This window comes from Anarhichas minor, unplaced genomic scaffold (assembly GCF_050575085.1).
Source record: "Anarhichas minor isolate MPS153535 unplaced genomic scaffold, ASM5057508v1 ptg000027l, whole genome shotgun sequence".
Classification (NCBI taxonomy): domain Eukaryota; kingdom Metazoa; phylum Chordata; class Actinopteri; order Perciformes; family Anarhichadidae; genus Anarhichas; species Anarhichas minor.
In genome coordinates, this window is record NW_027466473.1 from 1,792,227 (window position 1) to 1,813,188 (window position 20,962).

The 20,962-nt window shown below is 41.9% G+C and overlaps 1 protein-coding gene across 1 annotated transcript in view; it reads left to right on the plus strand.

Moving 5' to 3' along the window:
- The window catches only part of alcama (activated leukocyte cell adhesion molecule a), a 79,312-nt gene extending 59,695 nt beyond the window's left edge, over positions 1-19,617 (plus strand). Inside the window, exons 5-16 of the mRNA XM_076101521.1 lie at positions 5,681-5,768; positions 6,268-6,438; positions 7,831-7,955; positions 8,227-8,359; positions 9,868-9,980; positions 11,371-11,494; positions 11,680-11,801; positions 12,705-12,834; positions 14,595-14,621; positions 15,595-15,709; positions 16,014-16,130; positions 17,651-19,617. Coding sequence (XP_075957636.1) covers positions 5,681-5,768; positions 6,268-6,438; positions 7,831-7,955; positions 8,227-8,359; positions 9,868-9,980; positions 11,371-11,494; positions 11,680-11,801; positions 12,705-12,834; positions 14,595-14,621; positions 15,595-15,709; positions 16,014-16,098 — 1,233 coding nt within the window. The 3' untranslated portion in view covers positions 16,099-16,130; positions 17,651-19,617. The remainder of the gene's footprint in view (positions 1-5,680; positions 5,769-6,267; positions 6,439-7,830; positions 7,956-8,226; positions 8,360-9,867; positions 9,981-11,370; positions 11,495-11,679; positions 11,802-12,704; positions 12,835-14,594; positions 14,622-15,594; positions 15,710-16,013; positions 16,131-17,650) is intronic.
- The last annotated feature ends 1,345 nt before the right edge of the window (positions 19,618-20,962 follow it).

A 20,962-nucleotide genomic window follows, 5' to 3' on the forward strand; every position in this document is an offset into this window, starting at 1 on the left:
GGGTTTAAAGTGAAGTGCTAACGATTAGGTTTAAGATGCTATATACAAGATTGGAAGCATTTTGGTTGGCTCTCATCGGGTCTCAACCACCGGCTCGCAGCTATCGTTAACAGTGAAAACTGCTTATGTGATATGTGGTAGCTTTGTGGTTTGCCTGCATCAGACATCAGACAGCTTCTCCGTCGTAGTGCTTGTGCCAAGCTATAGAGTGAAAGTGACAGAGCGACTGTGAGCGTACGTCTGTGAATGATGTTGTTTTACACTCAGATTCACAGACCCACTAAAAAAGAAGCTACCTTTCTTAGTGGGTTAAACTAGGTTAGTAAAGACAGAGTGTGACACATGTTAAGTACATGTTAAGAGCCTATATGGGTTAGTATAAGGAGTGCTGTAAGTAAGTAAAGTGTGCATTGTGACACTAGCATACACAACACTTGAAAAAGTTGAATGAGCACGGGATGGAGTAGGTGGAGGTTTTCTTTTTCCTTTGAATGTGATGGATATTGCATGAAGTCAGTGTTATCGCCTGGTTGATCTGGGTGGGAGAGAGGAGCTACACGTTGTACTTGGATGGGAGCCTGTGTCGCCTGAAGGTAATTCATTTAAACAGAGCTCTCCTCCTGGACCTACAGTATGTTAAAAGCTCTGTAGACTATCCGACGATGAATGGTTGTCGGGGGATTTTTTGTTATCTGACTCAGACAGCACATTCATCTATTTTCCTCCTGTGGTCAAGTTGAATAGCATTACATTCTCCCACCTGGCCTGTTAGATCAGACCATACAGTACAATTGTCACAGCTCTGCCACGATTATCCAGTTTTTTCCACCTCTCACTCACCTAATCAGTTTATTCAGTGCACCTGCCAGCCACACCCACCTCATCAGCTCATTACTCTCACCTGCTCACTCTGCTGCATCCACTATTTAAACCCCAGTCACACACACACTCACTGCCAGATCGTTCTCTGCTTCCATGCAAGACCTTCCAGCGTATACCCTTGGACTGATTCCCCGTTACCGACCCTGCCTGTTTTGGACTACCCCGCCTTGCCTCTGCCCCGGTAATTCACTCAGCCTTCTGTTCCCGACCACGAGATCCTGCCACCTTTTCACTGTGATTATTCTACTTGTGTGTCCAGAGGAAAATAAAGCCTTGATTTAAACTATCCCTGGTGTCTGTCGAACTGCTCCTGGGTCCTTACCACACCTGTTACAACAATGTCTCAAGTGATTGCATTTTGTTGAAATAAAGAATGCCCATCACAACTGACACTGTTGAATTTAAGCCTTTGTAAAGATGGTCTCCTGCACTTCTGCGGCCGCCAACAAAAGCCACAGTGCATGCAAATACTTTCACACACACACTTCTCTCTTAAAGGTGTAATACGCTCCTGACTTGTCCTGCTTTACATTAAATAATGATCATAATGTACCAGCAGGGAACAATAGAGCACCACCGTGCACTAGATTTATACAGTATATTTATACTATATAATAGCTCTGCACCTACTGGCATTTTCAACTTCTCAGTGATCTTTTCTCAGCTGAAAAGACCCAAGCTAAAAAAAAAGCATTATTATTCTGATATTCAGAATGGAGATATAGTACCTCTTTACAAAATATATTTTAGTTAACCTTATTTATTGCTATTGTGGAAATGGAAATGCTGATGTTCATTTGTAGGGTTAGCTCAAAGCTAGGCATGGGGCCATATACTCATTTCATTAGCATGTCACTATTATCTTGGCCAAAATAATTGCAATTCATATTATCCCCATAATCAAAATATGCTTAAAACTCTTAAAATGACACAAAAACATACTAGAATCACTTCATCATACATTTTGTTATGAAAAGCTATGTTTAGGGCCCGAGCACCGACAACGGCGGGCTGCGAGGACCCTATTGAAAGTGTAGGAATTACTATTATTATTCTGAACAACATTGGCAATTTTTGGCTTTTTTGCCATTTTTCACCTTTTGGACTTTAACGAACTCCTCCCACAATTAATGCGATCAACTTCAAATTTGGTCAGGATGATCTAAAGACATTAATGATGAAAAGTTGCTAAAATGGTCTTCTGCCATTTCACGCCCATTTCGTGCCCTTCGCCATGAAAGAGGAAGTTGTTGTAACTACAAGATACTTTATTCAATCTGCCTCAAATGTGTTATGCATGATGGTGGTCCAGGCCTGAGCACATTTCCATGCCAACATTTTCACAAAGTCCTACTGGCAAAAGGAAATGACAAGTTTTATACTTTGATGTACTCCTCCTAGGAAGTTACCCAGATCAGTCTCAAATTTGGTATGGTAAGCCTTAAGACATTGATGATGCTTCATCATGAATATTGTGAGTTGACGTTAAACGCTGTTGCCGTGGCAACGCGCCATTTGCCATGAAAAAGGAAGCTGATTTTTATGGCTTAGCTTGCTCAGCAAGCCTTGGAAATTTGCACAGGTGTCATAGGTGATGGAAATAAATATTTCATATAGCTTTTTGGCTTGACCGTTTTTTAAATTGCCCGACAGCGCCCCTACAAATATTCAAAAATACAGCCCCAGCGCTACTCCACTTGGAGACACATGGCCACATGGAGACATAAAAAAAAGTCTCTTGGGACTCTAGGGACTTTGTCAGATCCACTTCAAATGTGGTCAGTACAATCTAAAGACCGTTGCAATTAAAAGTTACTCAAAGCTTTACGTTTGATGGAATGGCGTAGCCGTGGCGTGGCGGCCATTTTACGTGATTCACTGTTAAACAACAAGCTGATATAACTCGACTGGACTTGCTCAAATCTGTCCCAAACTTGCCATACTTGATAACAGTCATGGCCTGAGGATGTCTACAAGCCAATTTTCCCTCATAGCACCACCTACTGGCAACAGGAAGACAGCGTTATGTGACAAACAGAATCCGATTTATATGATATTTACATGATGTGGTCTGCACTTGATATAGAGCAACATAATGCATGTGTGTTCTCTAGCACCACATAGTGGATACAGGAACTGCTGGAATAACACTACATAATTTGCAACGTCACACAGTCCTCGCGTAAGAAACACGTTTCACTCTGGACGCGTTGTCCGATGGTCGAAGACATTCGTGGTCGCGTCTGTCCTGACAGTACCCGCGAGACGCGGGAAGGTGTGAGGGCCCGTACATCACTGCTTGCAACTTTAATTTTTATTGCACCACAGAGGACACATCTTTTTTGTGAAAGTCCTGTTTAGTGAAAAACAGACAATCATAAATCATAAGCTCCTGTTGAAGAAAAGTTTCTTTCAGGTCCAATTCTGTGACTGGTTCAGATGAGTTTTATTCACTGCGCAGTGGAGACAGAAGTTCACAACAAAGGAGTAGAATTCTCTCTCACCAGAGAGAGTTCTGGCCATGATTATATACAGGGTTACAGGAAATTACAGTTAAAGAAAAGTTGTGGGTTGGGCTAAGCTTCTCAGGAAGGACAAGGTGATTGAATGTATCTGTACCCAAGATGTGTATTCGTTTTCAGTCCAGGGAGCGAGTTGGGTCTAGAAACTCAACTTGCAACTCTGTAGAAGTGGATTTGCACAGGCTCAATACAGGTCTGTTTTAGAAATGGAAAGGCCTTTGATAAATTGAGGTGTGACCTTTGGTCTGGGCTTTCTTCACAACAACCAAAAGGTTTCACGAACAGAGGTTTGTTAATTAATGTAAAATAGTCGCCGTCTACACAGAGGTTGATGAGAAAGACAGAACTGGCCGAAATACACAGGCAATATAAAACAGCACAGTTAATACAACTTGAAGAAATAAAGTCCCTCTGCATAAATATAGGATAAATAAATATATACAAAATAGTAACATTGTGTGACTTTGTTTGAGATTAACCCCTATAACGGAAACTTACTTCCATCAACTTATTGTGAATGTTTTTTATAGTGATAAAATCCTATATCGTCCCGTCCCTACTCAAAGCTTAACCAAAAATCAGCTGTGAAGCTGTAGCTCTGCCAGTCAGCATGTTTATCTGTAGTCGAGTCAAGTTAAGTAAAGCTTTCATGTCTCTGAGGGGAGGTATCAAACCCGGTGAGAAACGTGTTTACTACAGTACTATGTTACTGACAGCAGTCCTGATGAGATGTTGACACAGTGCAGATAAGAACATGTTCCACCGTTTATCATTCAGCCACCACGAGTTCAATAGTATCACTGCTTTGTTATACCCATGGAACTAATTTGTGGATCTGATTCTCTTACAACCGGTGTTGGTTTCTTCTTTCTTTTTTTCTTGACCATCATCGTTAGGATGAAGAACTGTATCATCTGTTCTGATGAAAATAAATGGCTTCAGCGTTGCTCCTGGTGGTTCTTTGGGCCTCTCATGTGGAGCTGCTGTACTTAGTGGCCAACAGCAGAAGACTGGTTATACTGTGCAACAATGCATTTGGGAACAAGATGAATTAAATGCTACCTTATCTCTAGAATTAAAATGGTTCTCAATACATTTTCAAAAATTGCCACAAGCTGGTTGAAAAGATGGACAAAATATTGGACAATAAAACATAGAATAGAGAACATTACATGGAGTTCTGAATCCATAAGAGGCAGCCTGATGTCTTAGGTGAGGGTGAGAGTCAAAAACGTGTTCCTTATTGATCCCTCATTTCTCTGTTTCATTATGATCTCAGTTTAACACGTTCGTACCAGCAGGATTTATGACATCCAATATGCAGCTTACACAAGTGTGAAGTGGAAACATGAAGCCTCTGGCACACATACAATAAAAATGGACTTTTCAGTGAAGTAGAACAAACTTTATGTCGAGCAGTTCAATATTGCAGTTTAATATTGCATATGCAATATGGATATTCATAGATGCTGGATATTTCAATGAGGGAGAAGGGGTAGATTTAATTTGAAGAATTTCTAACAAGGTAATTGAACCTTTTATGGAAAACCCTTTTGAGATGCTGTAAGTACTTCTACTATACTGTTTGACTGTTGAATTTCCTGAAAGCAGACTCGGAGACATGTCTGTGGTGACTCACGTACAGGCCGTAGTACAGGATAGGGAGAAGGAATGTTCCTATGACTCACTCATCGGCAAGTTCACACGCAGCGTATCTCTGCTACCGTTGCTGACCTTCAATCCTGAAGATGCAGCAACGAGATAGTGAGACAGCGTGCTTAAGAACACAAAAACAAGTTCATTCCTAAATGAGAAAGTTGTTTGTCTTTCCTGGCCTCCGTCCAAATTCCTCCTGCTAATGTTGGAAAGCAGGCGGTACATTATACAATTCTAGAGCTTCACTGAAATGGGTTTTAGAGTGAAGCTGCTAATAGCAGGTATTTTGAGCACATAATCATTCTTCTCATCGGTGAAATAGTAATATTTGCACTACCATCCACATAGATAATGTTATGTTGATGAATTCTTGTGTGAGATTGTAGCATTAGAATCTATTCAGGTTAAAGGCATAAAACAAACCGTTTTATATTGTTCAGTTAATAAATAGCAACCTTCTGCACTTCCAAACTGACAGTGGAGGAAACCAGATTAAATCAAATGACACTTTCAATTATTGTATCTGATTCTTAACATTTTCAATTCAATAGCAATAATAATAATAACAATAGCAATAAAAGCGTCTAGTGAGTAAGACTTTGTTTTCTCGTTTTGCTCAGGTGGGAACATGTGTTGCGGCGGATGCAAACCCTGCAGCTACGATCACATGGAAAAAGAATGGAAAGCTGTTGGTAGCTGATGGGAAAGGTAACGATGACGCACAAAGAAACCTTCCAACAGTCCCACTAGATGCTGTCATACAGAGATCCCCCTGGGTTCTTGTACAGTGACAGGAGAGTGAAAATGAAATCATAGTGTATGATATTTAAGACAATAGAAAAATATGTAATTCACTTTTGTTTACTTGTCACTGAAGGATGCAATAATATGACTGTTTACATTTGTATTGGACTAACTCTTGGAACAGACAGTAACAGATGGAGTAAACATTATGTGAACGTTTGGCGAGTAAGTGCCTGAAAGTAAAGACAATCATAGAAGTGTTCCTAAAAGGCAACTTCAACACTTTTCTGTGATTGCTAACTTTAAATCATTTGGACTGGTTTGATACAACAAATCTGGTTTTGCTGCTAAACCAAAGAAGGCTGTTTGCCAACTTTGTTGGCTGAACGCTATGCTTACAGCATTCAGCCAATCACTATATGCTGTGTGTTTGTCATCTGACGTTCCCTCCCTTCCTCTGCAGCCGTTGTGATCAACCCAAGCATGAAGGTGGATCCAGCCACAGGCCTGTCCACCACCTCGTCCACCCTCCAGTATGCCGCTTCGAAGGAGGACGCTGTCTCAGTCTTCGCCTGTGTGTCTTCACATAAGCTGAGCAGTCAGGAGACAGAGCTGGAGCCCTTTCCCGTTCACTGTAAGTGGAAAACACCCTGTGCCTGTTCTACCTGCCGACATGCAAAAGGTTGTCAAGAGGATTCAGTGTTTTATCTGTGGTAGAGTAATACTTGTTTAATGATCTGACAATAGGGGGATGCTTATTAAGGCTTTCACAGCTTTTTAGCTGGGTTTGTCTATATGTAATAAAGGACTGCACCACGGTTCTGTGCAATTGAAATGGAAGAGGAGCAGTACCACTGCACTGGAGGGAATGACGATTTATACCAACAGTCACTACAGACAGACACAGAAAAGAAAAGACCGTGGCTCACTGGGTTAAGAGGGTTTCGATCCTTGACTGGGACGTGTCACGTGTCGAAGTGTCCCTGAGCAAGACACTGAACCCCTAACGCAGTGTTTTTCAACCTTTTCTGAGCCGCGGCACATTTTTTACATTAAAACGATCCCGCGGCACACCAACAACCACAAACGTTACAAAATGACACCTTTTAGCATAAAACAGCATATATGCAGGGGTGTCAAACTCAATCCCAGAGAGGGACAAAATAAGAAATTGTGACTACGTTGAGGGCCAAATAGAGTCACCATTTAATAAACAGGATAGAAGGGATATTGGACAAAGTGCAAAAAGAATACATGTTTAGGTAGGCTACATTATTGTATGCATACGTACCAGAGCCAGATGTTTGGCATCTTTTCTTGGCTGCCAGTTCATTAATATCTGGGGTTAGGTTCTGTGGAAACTCTCACGATGGAGTGAAGGTGCATCAGTGAGACTCAACTGGAAGAAGGTTCTTTGGTCTGATGAGACAAACATTGAGCTTTTTGGCCATCAGACTAGACGCTATGTTTGGTGAACACCAAACACTGCACATCACCACAAACACACCATCTCCACCGTGAAGCATGGTGGTGGCAGCGTCATGCTCTGGGGATGCTTCTCAGCAGCAGGCCCTGGAAGGCTTGTAAAGGTAGAGGGGAACATGAATGCAGAAAGATATCGCCAAATCCTGGAGGATAATCTGACTCAGTCTGCAAGAGAACTACGACTTGGGAGAAGATTTATTCTCCAGCAAGACAACGACCCCAAGCATACAAAAGCTCCACAGAATGGTTCTTCTATGTAACCAGAGAGGTCTCCCCCTGCTGGCTATAAGAAAGAATGCAAGTTTAAGGCATTTATGCATCGACCCTACTGTTCAGAACCTGGGTGGTCTCCACACTTGGCTGATCAGAGGACTGAGAGGGTCACCTTGAAATGTGATGGAAGATTATTTGATTGTTGTATGTATCTGTGCTGCTTGAAGGTTGAATTGATCCAGTGTGAAAGTGATTTTTTTTATTGTCTGTGAAGCTTTGATACGCATGCTTCTTCTCTTTTCCCTCAATTGCCCTCTGAACCCCTCAGATCTATCAGAGAAGGTGAGCCTCCAAACAATGTCCAAGGGACCCATTGTAGAAGGAGATAACGTGACGCTGAAGTGTCACGCTGATGGCAACCCTCCACCCAGCTCCTTTTACTTCCACATCAAGGTCAGTCGGAGCTCAAACTTCAAGAATTTGCTAATGATGGTTCAATTTCTAGTGTTGTACTTGCTATAGTTGTTTTTAAAAGCCCTCTACGCCTTATTGATTTGACTTAGTTAAGAGTAATTCATTTCAATTGATGAAGTGGATCTCTACAAGAGATCTTCCTCCTGTCTTCTGTCTTCCTTTCTTTGTCATTTCCTGATATTATAGCAGAATGACATAAGCTAACAGTGCCTCTCTCCTCTCCCTCCTCCGGCTCTTCTCTCTCCACCAGGGCCAGAAAAGGCTGGTGGAAAATTCGGACACCTACACTTTGGCCGCCATCAGCAGAGAGGCCGGGGGTGAATACAAATGCTCTCTGGTTGACAACGAGAAAATGGAGGCCTCCCAAAGTATCGTCGTTAGCTGTGAGTACTCGTGATATATGCAGAGCTTAGCATATTGTACCACAATAAGGGACAAGACAAAAACCTCCAACAGTCGTCCTCGCTTTGGCTTTGCCTGGAGCCACGGCTGCTCCTCCAATGCTCCCCCACACTCTTACACTTGTATTACAATCATCATATACATGCATGTACATAAATTAAATTTGATTAAACAACTTGTTCTACCCACTGAGCCACTGCGGCCCCTCATTGATTCAATGAAGGTATTTCCTTCCTATAAATAACAAGGCGCTCTTATTCACTGTAAATAGAGTCATGGTATCAGGGTAATGGTAATCAAATTTAGCCCAGCCTGGCAGGGAGGCAGATCAGTGAGTGCCAGGCTGGAAGGAGGAGAACTCATTTGACATTTCTGACATAGAGTGAGCAAAAGTGTTTGGGTGGGCAACTAAAAAGCTGTTTTTCCCTCCAACCATCCACCAGCACCCCTCAAGTAATTATTCCCTTCTTCCCATGTATATGTTTCTAGCCTTCACTTCAAATGGGCCCCATCATTGTAATGAAGAATAAGTCCCTCCTCCTGGTCCCATATTGCAGCTTCAGTGCATTTCACACATCTTTAACAAAGAAGCTATACACTGGGTTTGTGACTGAAGAACGATTACAGTGGCTCTCTCTCTGTGTGTGTGTGTGTGTGTGTGTGTGTGTGTGTGTGTGTGTGTGTGTGTGTGTGTGTGTGTGTGTGTGTGTGTGTGTGTGTGTGTGTGTGTGTGTGTGTGTGTGTGTGTGTGTGTGTGTGTGTGTGTGTGTGTGTGTGTGTGTGTGTGTGTGTGTGGCTCCGTGCAGCTGGCTGGCAGCAACATAAATGTCCTCTGGCAGCTAGAAGCTAAACATTTACCACCTCTTAGTATCACATGATTTTTTTCTACATATGCTAGTTTTCTGGATCAGGTTAAACTAGGTTCTTATGTGATCTGGATCAGGTTAAACCAGGTTCTTGTGTGATCTGGATCAGGTTAAACCAGGTTCTTGTGTGATCCGGAGCAGGTTAAACCAGGTTCCCGTGTGATCTGGATCAGGTTAAACCAGGTTCCCGTGTGATCTGAATCAGGTTAAACCAGGTTCCCGTGTGATCTGAATCAGGTTAAACCAGGTTCCCTGGTGATCTGGATCAGGTTAAACCAGGTTCCCGTGTGATCTGGATCAGGTTAAACCAGGTTCCCGTGTGATCTGGATCAGGTTAAACCAGGTTCCCGTGTGATCTGAATCAGGTTAAACCAGGTTCCCTGGTGATCTGGATCAGGTTAATCCAGGTTCCCGTGTGATCCGGATCAGGTTAAACCAGGTTCCTGTGTGACAGGGATCAGTGAAATAAATGTAGTTTGATCTATTCGATTTTGGTAAACTGTGTTTTTGTCAGATGTGTGTGATATGGTCTGAAAGTAGACCTTGTGACTTTAGCCTGCGATAAGAGGCAGATAACCAATAGGACTCAACACAACCATCCTCTTCCTGTCTTGTTTTCTCAGACATGGACCTGAGTCTGACTCCCACTGGAAAGATTGTGAAGGCCGTAGGGGACACCTTGTCCGTGACGATGGAGAAGAGCACCTCGGGTGACGCTAAAGTTTCATGGACAAAGGTAATGGTGCCAGAGTTTGGGAGATGGGAAAGAAGTGATGCAGAGCTGGTAAATGAGGAGCTGGATGGTTGTGTAAATCCATTTATTCTACACTGTTTCTGAAAGAGAGCTCACCCTAAACACACAACACTGTGTGTAACCTAATAGATTTTGTAGCCGATCACAATTGTTTTCCTGCAGTACTTGTGCCACGTTTTGTGGGTATGGAAAGCCGAAAGTACCATTAAACGCCTCTTTTCACACGCTTTGTATAAAAAATACACTTTTTACGCCGCTCTACAGATGGACTTTTTAGACATTGCTTTATATGCTATTTAAAAGCAGTCAAAAACGACATTTTTTTATATATGATGGTTTATGAAAATGAGTCCCTCCTTCTGTTTTGCATAGCGGGCAAGCCCAAAGTTCCTGTAACCAATGAATCAAGAGTAAAGCCAGACCAAACAGTGCAAGTTGTGCAAGCATTGTTAGGATGTGATGTTTCGAATAGTCCTAGACATTCGACCCGAGGTATTTCATTTCAGTTTTAAAATGGATATAGTATTCAAATTGTATTTACACTGTATTTACATTTGAAAAATAGGAATTGTTAAGACACGCTAATATTTAATACATCCATTAAAACGTAAAAAAAACCGTCACTAGAGTAAAAAACGTTAGAATAGTAAAAGTCACTACTATTATAAGAGTTATAAGACACTATCATATCTTATAACTCTAACAAGAACAGTGTACAGTTAGATTATTACAATCAAAAGATTGTAACTTGTTGTAATATCAGGCAAATTACAATTTATTTCTTTGAATACTGTGCAATTTACAAAGACATCACAGATCACATCCAACAGCGGCAGACACTTGCAGCACTTGCACTGCTGTGGTCTGGCTTTACTCTTGGCCGATTGGTTACAGAAGCGTTGGGCTTACTGGCTGTGCAGAACAGAAGGAGGAGGGCTCACTATTGTGACGAAAAAAACGCTGTTTTTGACTGCTTTTAAACAGCGTTTTAAAGTCCATATGTAGAGCGGCGTAAAAAGCTGCGCTTTTGCAAGCGGCATTTCTGTGCGCCTGCTGTGACGCGTCTCGGTGTGATCGGGGCCTGTGTTCTCAACAGGAAACTATTGTACAAAGGCTCATCTGAAACCAAAAGCAGAGTAGCAGCATTAGCAGTCAATTAAATCTATCTTAAAATACGACGAGAAAAAGCTGTTGATTTGCTTTATTTCCACTGAAATAAAAAGTCATGTGGCTCTGAACAGGAGAAGTGGGTATAGGAGATAGATGAGATGAACAGATGGAACTGACATCTTGTGTTCATACATTTGCAGGCTGTGCTTGGTCGGCCGGATAAGTGAAAATGACAGTTGCAGATGTTTTGTTTTGCTTTCAGAATGGAAAGGCCCTGAAGGAGCCGCTGTTTAGCAGGTTGACCTATGCTGATGCAGGACTCTACGTATGTGAGCTTTCCATGACTGGCCTCACGCGACATCAGAGCTTTGAACTGGTTGTAGAAGGTGAGTGAGAGTGTGTCTGTCATAGTCACACTGGTTTCCTCTGCTGGCTAAAATGAATGGAACATTAGTCACACCATCTTCTTTCCTTGTTGTTGAAAACATCCACGGAGGCCTGCTTTCTCCTGTTTTCACATGTTTTTTGGAAAATGCTGGGGGTCATAACATGTTGTTATGTATTGCATCAGGAAAGCCTGTGATCACCAGTCTAACCAAACACCTCGCTGATGATGCCAATTCCAAGGTTTTGACCTGCGAGGCTGAGGGAGTACCAGAACCCAACTTCCAATGGAGCGTCAATAGTACAGATGTAAGTGTGTGTGTGTGTGTGTGTTTAGTTTCTTCAGTGGAGAAAAAAGCAGCAGCATCTTGTAATGGGATCACAACAGCCTCCATGCCAAATCGGGCCTGCAGTGTTAATGTAATGGCCCCTTCCCCACATCTTACCCCCTAACACCCATCTTTAAACTTCATTTTGATCTCACACCTGTAAAGTTTCGTGACTTCATCTTCATGAAGTCTAATAAACACGTGGCAAAGTACTCCAAACCTCCTCTGTGGTTGTTTTTTTGCCATGATGACTCACAAGGTGAACACAACAGCAGCATCCTCAGAGAACACTGCACTGAAAACAGTGCAGTGTTCTCTGAAGATCCTGTCCCTAAAGAGAGCTCCTGTTGAGCTTTCCCTCTTTTCCACCGTTGCTCCATCATGAAAGTACAGTGTTGTTTCATTGAGGCTGTGTTAGTGCAGAAGTGTTTTAGCAGCCGCTATGGATTGTACTCGAGAGCTATCTGTCTGACAGGCAGCAGCTGGAGCTGAGTGTGAATAACTCGCTGAGACAAGCTCTCCTCACTGTGTGGGTTCAGCCTCAGAACTTCGTACTTATCGAGATGTTCTGGTCAGGCCTCGTCGTGAGCAGGTAGCGCTCTAACAGCGAGGCAACATGTCTCTGTTGGTTCAGCTTTGTTGGTGAGGAAGTGTTTCCCTCTCCATTCAGAATAAGTTTGCAGCTTGGCATTCACTGCTCTCCAGCGCTCCGGTCTGATGTCTGCATTTGCAGTATTTTCCTCCCAGTATGTGTCTTCCCACCGTCCCACTGTTTCACCCCTGTCGAGCAACACACTGTCTACATAATATCCTGTAGAATGGAGGAATGCTACGTGTGTGAGATGTTTGAAGCCTGTGTTTTTGTTTTTTGCTGTGCCTCCAGGAGGAGAGCTCCTACACCAACGGCAAGGCCACCCATAAGATCTCTGTGATCCCCAAGGTGAACCTGACAGTCACCTGCAGCGTCAGCAACAAGCTGGGAGAAGATATCATGACCATCAATGTTTCCTCCGGTAAGTTAACACGTGTCGACAGTTTGGTTAGTTGGCTTTACTCAGTGATACTTCTGTGTAGTGGTACACTGACGTCATACAGCATTGAAGAGACAAATCATGTATTTTCACATGCTTTGCTGTGGTACTGCCTTTTGTTGTTTTGAGTTAATGCAATGGGCTAATCCGGCTAATTAGGCAGCATTGCTTGGAAATAGAGAGAGATACATTAGTCAAATATAAAGTAAAGCTGCACTCTCTGATGTAAAGCATGAGATCACAGAAATGTGCCAGCTCTCCTCAGCCAGTAATCTGGTTGACATACACATTTTCTGCAGCTGTGCTCAGTAGGAAACAAACTGCTGGTGACTCGGTGATTGTGATACTGCCAGTGTGACTTGATACTTGTGATTTTATTAATGACTGCTTTTTTATAACACTGCAATAAAGCGTTGCATGAAACAGGACAACATCTGAACAAGCCACAGCCTCTCCGAAGTTAAGAGCAATTGAAGTTGCTCACGTGAGAGCTCTCTTATCTTCATCTTGAATCTAAACCATAAGAATAAAGTTTATATGAGGGCTTTTATAAATATACCGCTAAGATATCTATGGATCGAATTGGAAGTATCGAATTTTTGTACAACTGGCAGGAAAGCATGAGGTTTAAGAACAACGTTCTGAGAAACAGAAAGTTAACTAGTACTATCTGGATATTAGACATATGAGGTATGAAAGTTATTGACACATAGAACCTCATGTTTAACCCAAGACTCAGTCCATCCCTGGTGGAACACGTCAGCAGTAAAAACTATAAACTGTGGTCAGCAGCATTCTGTCATTTTCATCTCCCATCAGAGCAGTGTTGTGGTTGAACAGCACTACAATGCTGTCAACATAGCTAGAGTATTCATTTCTGTGTTCATCACACGACTACATGAAGAAAGGAATATGTTTGAAGTCTTGTAATACTGGGATTCTTTCCTTCTTCTGCATTCCACATTGGCATGACAACATATAAATGTACTTAGACTACATCATAATCGTATCCAATGGATACCTTAGCCTACATGAGTCCATTTTCTTTTTGTCATTATAAAGTAGACCAAAGAAATCACATCAGGGAGCATTCAGGATGGATGTATTGTTCCATGTGAAGCAGGGGGGGGGGGGGGGGGGGGGGGTGATGCAGAAGACACTGTTACAGAATATCTTTTCTCCTTTCTTTGAGATCACTTGTTCTATTTTCTGCAATTCATATAAATATGATGAATATGAAATATTATATTATCAACATCAGTTATTTGCTGAGTCTACCCTAACCCTTACGTGGAACATTTAAATGATGGTTACTCTGGGTACTGGGATACAACAAAACAAAGGGGATTATTTAAGGAAAGGCTCAATGCTGCGGCGCTATCATTTCATGCATTCATTCTGTGCGTATTGCTGTTCCTCCTCATTCTCTCTGTCTGTCTGTGGTAATGGTCTTTCTCTTGTCTCTCCTCCTTCACCGTCTTCGGCTGCGTTCCCTGTTTGTCGGGGTGCTAACCCTTCTCGCCTTGTCTCCCTGCAGTTTAACAGCCTCTGCCTGGAACATGCTTTGACAGCAGAGTGTATTGATGCTTTCTTCTTTCCAACTTACAGTTTGCTTGTTGAAAGGCACTCTCAGAGAATAACTGAGCAGGCCTTACTCATGTTTGATCAGTGCACAATTTTGTTTGGTTGTTTTATTTGCCTTTTATTTTTATGAGTTCTAATTTATTCATGTTTGATTTCAGTTTGTAAGGAGGAGAAGAAGGACGAAGGTAAGATTTTGAGTTATTTTTCCCTTTCTAGACTTCTCTGTTTAACAAGAAATATCAAGCTGCTGTCTTGATCAAACCTACTATCATGGCAAAGTTCACTAAAGTGTTCTCCAACACTCAGCTCTCTCTCTTCATGTATAAACTGAGCCTCATTCATTCTTCACATGTACCCTCGCCTCAGCTTTCCCATCTTCATTATTCTTCTTCAAACGGGCCAACTCCTGCAGAGGACTAGCATCAGATTATAAAGAGCGTCTGATGATTAAAGGACTGTGCATAGTTGTGTTAAATGACGACCTATCAATGTGCCACTGAACTACATACACATGGATAATATTCAGTCAAAGCATTTAGTATTTAAAGTACATTATATAGTCTTCTGGTAATAAAACATCTGTACATTTGGTAAATGTCAGTAGCTCAGCATGGCTGCTGTAGATACATATGGTTCATTTTAAAGTGTTAGATGAGTAATCATGTTCTCTAGTGATCGGTAGCGGCACACATTCTCCCATCGCCTTTTTAATTCCAGTCAACAGAACAAGTCTCTGTATATATTAATGATACTGTGACTACATAGAAAGTATGCACAACAGTGACTGGTCCACACATGACACATTGATAGCACAGCTGCACTGAACCAGCTGAGAACGTGACGCTGAGTCAGTCAGGAGTGTTTGCTAAATGTGATGACACACTGATGAACCTCTCCTGTTCTATAAAGGAACACACCACCTCCTCCACAATATCCAACATGTCGTCATGTGCTGCTCATGATTCCCAGAATGTAAACAGAACTTTACTCTGTGTGGTTTCATGTCGCTATAGTAACAATGAGAAGACGTCGTCCAACTATAAACACAAGACGAAGCAGTGAAGTGTTGGCTGATGAAGTGTCACTTTGTTGCTTCAGTATAAACTAGAGGACAGCTCTATGAAATGGTGCTGAAGCAGTGGTGCTGTCTGTTGTCAGGCTCTCCGGAGGAGTCAGAGGACCAGGCTAAGCTCATCGTGGGAGTGGTGGCAGGGCTCCTCATAGCTGCTGCCTTGCTGGGACTCATCTACTGGCTCTACATGAAGAATGCAAGGTATAGAAACACACAGTTGAACACGTGAAAAACCTGAAATTGTTCTCTGGTCGGTGAATTTAGAATAATAATCATAAGGAAGGTGGGCAAGGTTTACAGCCACAGTCTCACAGTAGATTGAACAAACACGCCCTAAAGGGATCACATTATGTGGAAGAAGTGATCATGTAGCAGAGGAGGAGAAGTAAGCATGTGATGGGTGGATGCTGAAGAGAGTGTGCTGTGGCCTGACGTCTGGAGCAGGGTGACATGGTTATTCTGTAGCATAGTGCTTCACGCGTTTGTAATTCTGTTTCCAACACAGACAAGGAAGCTGGAAAACTGGTGAGAAGGAGGTGGGAACATCTGAGGAGAGCAAGAAACTGGAGGAGAATAATCACACTGTTTAAAGGCACTCAAGCTGCGCTACATGGGATGACAGGTAAGACAATCTGTAACAAAAGTTCTCAAGTTACATTTCAGTTCAGCTTTAATTTGAATGTTGACATACATGTACATCTCAATATCTCAAGTTACATTTCAGTTTATTACAACATGCGTCTTATGTAGGTTTCTGTAGGTTTGGTCCTCATTCCTCTCAGTACTCACTTCCACTTCATTAGTATAGAGTCAGCCCAACATCTGTACAATCCTCTGTCCTCTGATTGTTCAATACTTTTGTTTATGACCACTAATTAATTAGCATGCTAACACGTTAACTAAGTTGATGAACATAGTAAAGGCAAGGCAAGTTTATTTATAGCACATTTTAACAACAAGGTAATTCAAAGTGCTTCACATAAAACCATTAAAAGCATCAAAACATAAGGCAAAAGGAGATTTAAAAACAACTAAGAACATTCATTGAAACATTAAAAACAGTCATTAAAACAGAAAGCAGTGTAAGAAATAAAATACAGTAGTAAAATGCAGAAATGTATTAATATCCTTGAATGTGGTTCAATTAAAGGCAGCAAACAGAAAAGTCTTCAGTCTTGATTTAAAGGAGCTGAGGGTCTCAGCAGACCTGCAGCTTTCTGGACTTTGTTCCAGATATGTGGAGCAGAAGAACTGAACGCTGCTTCTCCATGTTTAGTTCTGACTCTGGGAACAGAAAGTAGACCGGTCCCAGACGACCTAAGGGGTCGGGATGGTTCATAAGGTAGCAGCAGATCAGAGATGTGTTTTGGCCCTAAACCATTCAGTGCTTTATAAACCAACAGCAGGATTTTAAAGTCAATTATTTGCTGGACAGGAAGCCAGTGCAAAGACCTCAGAACTGGAGTGATGTGATCCACCCTCCTGGTCTTAGTGAGGACTTGAGCTGCAGCGTTCTGAATCAGCTGCAGCTTTCTGACTGACTTGTTACAGAGACCTGTAAACACACCGTTACAGTAGTCCAGTCTGCTGAAGATAAATGCATGGACAAGTTTTACCTGTTGAGACATAAGTCCTCTAATCCTTGATATATTCTTCAGTTGATAGTAGGCTGATTTTGTAATTGTCTTGATGAGGATGTTCAGGTTGAGGTCTGAATCCATAACTACACCTAGATTTCTGGCTTGTTTGTGGGTTTTAACATCAGTGATTGAAGCTGAGCGCTGATTTTCAGTAAAGGTCATACCTGTTAGTCATCAGCATGTAGTTAGCCTGTTTCTAGCTGCAGCACCAGCTGGTGTGTTCACTGTTGGTTTATACAGTACATCTGACCCCTGGAAGGTTTGCCACATCTGACTTTGTTGCTGTGTTCCCAGATCTCCTCAAGTACTTTGGTGAGTGCAAGGTTGCCATACTTAATAGGACTGATGGCCATGAACTAATGAAATAAGATCTATGTTGTAATAAACTGGAATTATCCTTTAAGATAATGTGATTTGTATTTGTGTACAGGTGTTTCTCTTGTATGTGTTTGAATCCTACATGATTGAGATGATAATGACTGTATTTCTCTGTATGTCTTAGTGGGGAAGAAGCAGCCATGCAACATCAAAAATACAGACTCCCAGTTGGTTGCTGACACGCTCCATCAGGCTCCACAGCAGCAGCACCACTCAGTGTAATCTTCCACCAAGTCCTGCCCACTGCCTGGTGTCCCACCGCACTGTTACTGTTTCATTGTGTTCCTGGTTCCTGCTCAATGTTCCCTGTGATCTTTTGTTCTGAGCTCTCAGGCTGTGTGGTGGTTTTTTTACCGCTTAGTTCTTCCTTTAGGATTTTTTGTTTGCTTGTTCGTTCCTGAATTTCTTCAAAGAATGTAAATCCCTTGTACACTTCTTGTATAACAAATTACAACGATGTGTCTGCCCTCGCTGAGCATGCCAATGTTTCTTTTTATTGTTTCTTTTTACGTTTTGTGCGCTGTGTGAAAAGCCTTTGTTTGGCTGTGCTCAGAGAAAACAACAGCTGACTGCTGTTTAACCTGCTGAAACATCTCTTACCCTCCGAGCCCTGTCTGTCTAGTTCATCTACACAAAGACTCCTACATATGTTGATGATGTAATATGAATGATTTCTATACATATGTGCAGTTTATTTTAACTGTGACCAAAACAAAATGGTATCAATCTTAAATTTCATTTGTGTAGCTGTAAATAAGACACCTTCAAATGAAGCATTATGACACACACAACCACTGATTAGTTGTTTATGTAACTTATGTCATTTCTGACCACCTTTTCTCCGTCTCAAGAGAGACCTTTTTGAATTCCTTTATGTTGCAAATAGTTTTATCTGAAAAGGCAAGACGTCCTCAGAGAGGTGAAACAAAATGTACGAAATGCAAACATGTTTTTTGCTTTTTGCTTTCTTTTAATAGTTCCGGCTGATTTAGTTGAATACACTACATTGTTATCTTCATGTCTTCACCTCTACCACCTGTACCATTTTTTTTTTTCATGCTTTAATTTTTGATGAGCTTTACTTAATGCCAGGTCTGAAATCTGTTGTTGTGTTTTTGATGTATTTATATTCTGTGTGCTCCCTCCCTGGATGGCGATGCTGCAGCATCAAGTGTTGGAAAGCTTTGGGAGTTACATGAACATGAATAAGGTTATACAGTATCTGTGCTTATTCTCTGCTGTGTTATTATTATTTTGTCATTTTTAGCTCAGTGATGTGAAGGATAACTCATACTGAAGACGGTGGTTATGATTGGCAGATCAGATGGTGGCTCTCTGTCAATCAATTAACTCTGGTACATCCCACAATGCAACACCCCAATGACCCGCCAAGGACAAAGGGTTAAGACAGTGGAAGAACATCGGTTCATTGGTAACATTTATAGTTCAGTTCACATCATGTAAACTTGCTGAATACATTCATAATGACTCAAGTTGTTCTGATAAATAACCATTTTCCACCCTGAACATATGTTCATTTTCTGAGAATACCACTGTATTATGACTGTCACCAATAGCCAGACTCATAACATATTTGAGTCGTCATCTGGCAGCAACTTCCTTGTAATTTAAGGATGGACACGTGGAACTGTTTGTAGACTGGAAGAAAAGTACCAATTACAGTATTTTAAGTTGACTTTGTCATGAGCTTCAGATGCAGATAATGTTGGCTGATCATAAAACACTAAACGTTAACTTGAAGGAACCACGCACCAGTTGATGTTTTGGTTGTCTTGCCAGTTGTCCAAAGTGAAGCAAACGGATGACATTCCATTCTCTTACTTTTTGTTTAACTGTAGAAGTTACCAATGTAGAGCACCTCCCCACACAGCATGACAGCGGCGGAATCATATTGTGAGATGGTTGCGATCAACACTTTAAGCACCTAGTCCTCATGCCTTTTGTTCCTTTTCAAATAATCAGGTCAGCAGTGAAACCAAAGATGGTGAGATGAGAAGGCCATAGTAGTGTTGTAAATACAGACTTCTGCTTTTCTACGTTGTTGACAATAAAGTGTACATTTTGAAAGACGTAGAGTTTTATGTCTGATGTATGTGGGTTTTAGTCAATGAATACTAACATACAAATCTATATTCATATGCGGGATGTTTTGAGTGTTGAGAGGTAATGAGTTAGGGCAGGCTCAGGTTTATAGTTAGGGCTGGCTCAGGTTTACAGCAGGACAGTGAGGGAAAATAAACTACAATGTAATGTCCATTCGTGGTAATGAATGGACATTACATTGCAGTCATTTTTATCCAAAGCGACTTACAATTCAGTATCTATCTATACACCGTAGGACAGCTACGGGAGCAATTTGGGGTTAAGTGTCTTGCTCAAGGACACATTGACATGCGACTAGTGGAGCCGGAGCCGGGTATCGAACCACCGATCCTCTGATTGAAGGACAGCCCTGCTATCCACTTAGCACGGTCACCCCCGTGGACATTAGGGGTGGGAATCACCAGAGGTCCCGCGATACGATATTATCACGATACTTAGGTCACGATACGATATTATCACAATACTGCGATATTATCACGATACTGCGATATTCTGAGTATTGCGATAACATATATTGCGATTTATTACTTTTTTCAACTTCAAATTATGTCCCCAAAGGAAAACTGTGTCAACATGTTTTATTTAATAAGATAAAGTTTTCAGTCTGTTCATCTCACTTCAATCATTTTTATTGCAGCAAAATAGGATTGTCAAGCAGACAGACTGACCAACAATGTCATAAATGTTGCATGAACCTGACAAACTGAACTGTTTGTATTCCTTCACAGTCCAACTTAACTGAATGCAAACGTGTCTATAACTTATATAAGTAAGAGTTATATAACTCAGTATAACTTGCGATGCGTGGACGTCAAGGGCAGAGAGCCAGTTATGCGCCGCACTCTCCCCATGAGCCTGGCTACTGTTGGCAGATTTAACCCCGTTGTGAGGCCAGATTGAGCGGGTGAGCGAAACACTTCACATGCAGGAATCCCGCTAACTGAACGGCAACGCCCACGTTAGAAGCGTTGTTACAACCTCAGGTTTTTGTCGGCAATCCCCCATCTTGTGCTGCATTTAGCAGGTCTGTAATGTTTGCCCCGGTGTGACTTACGTGTACTGCTCTAGTTTGGAAAACGAGAGACAGCAGTCGCCAGTCCCCTGAGATATTGGCTGTTATAGTCACATAGGAATCCACTGCGCTTGACGTCCACGCATCGCAAGTTAATGCAACTCTTTCTGCTGTACTCAAAGACTCCACAACTTTAAGCTTCACTTCTCTGTAGAGCTTGGGCACGGCTGTGTCGGTGAAAAAATGCCGCGACGGTGTCATATCCATGTGTCATATTCATGTGTCATATCCATGTGTCAT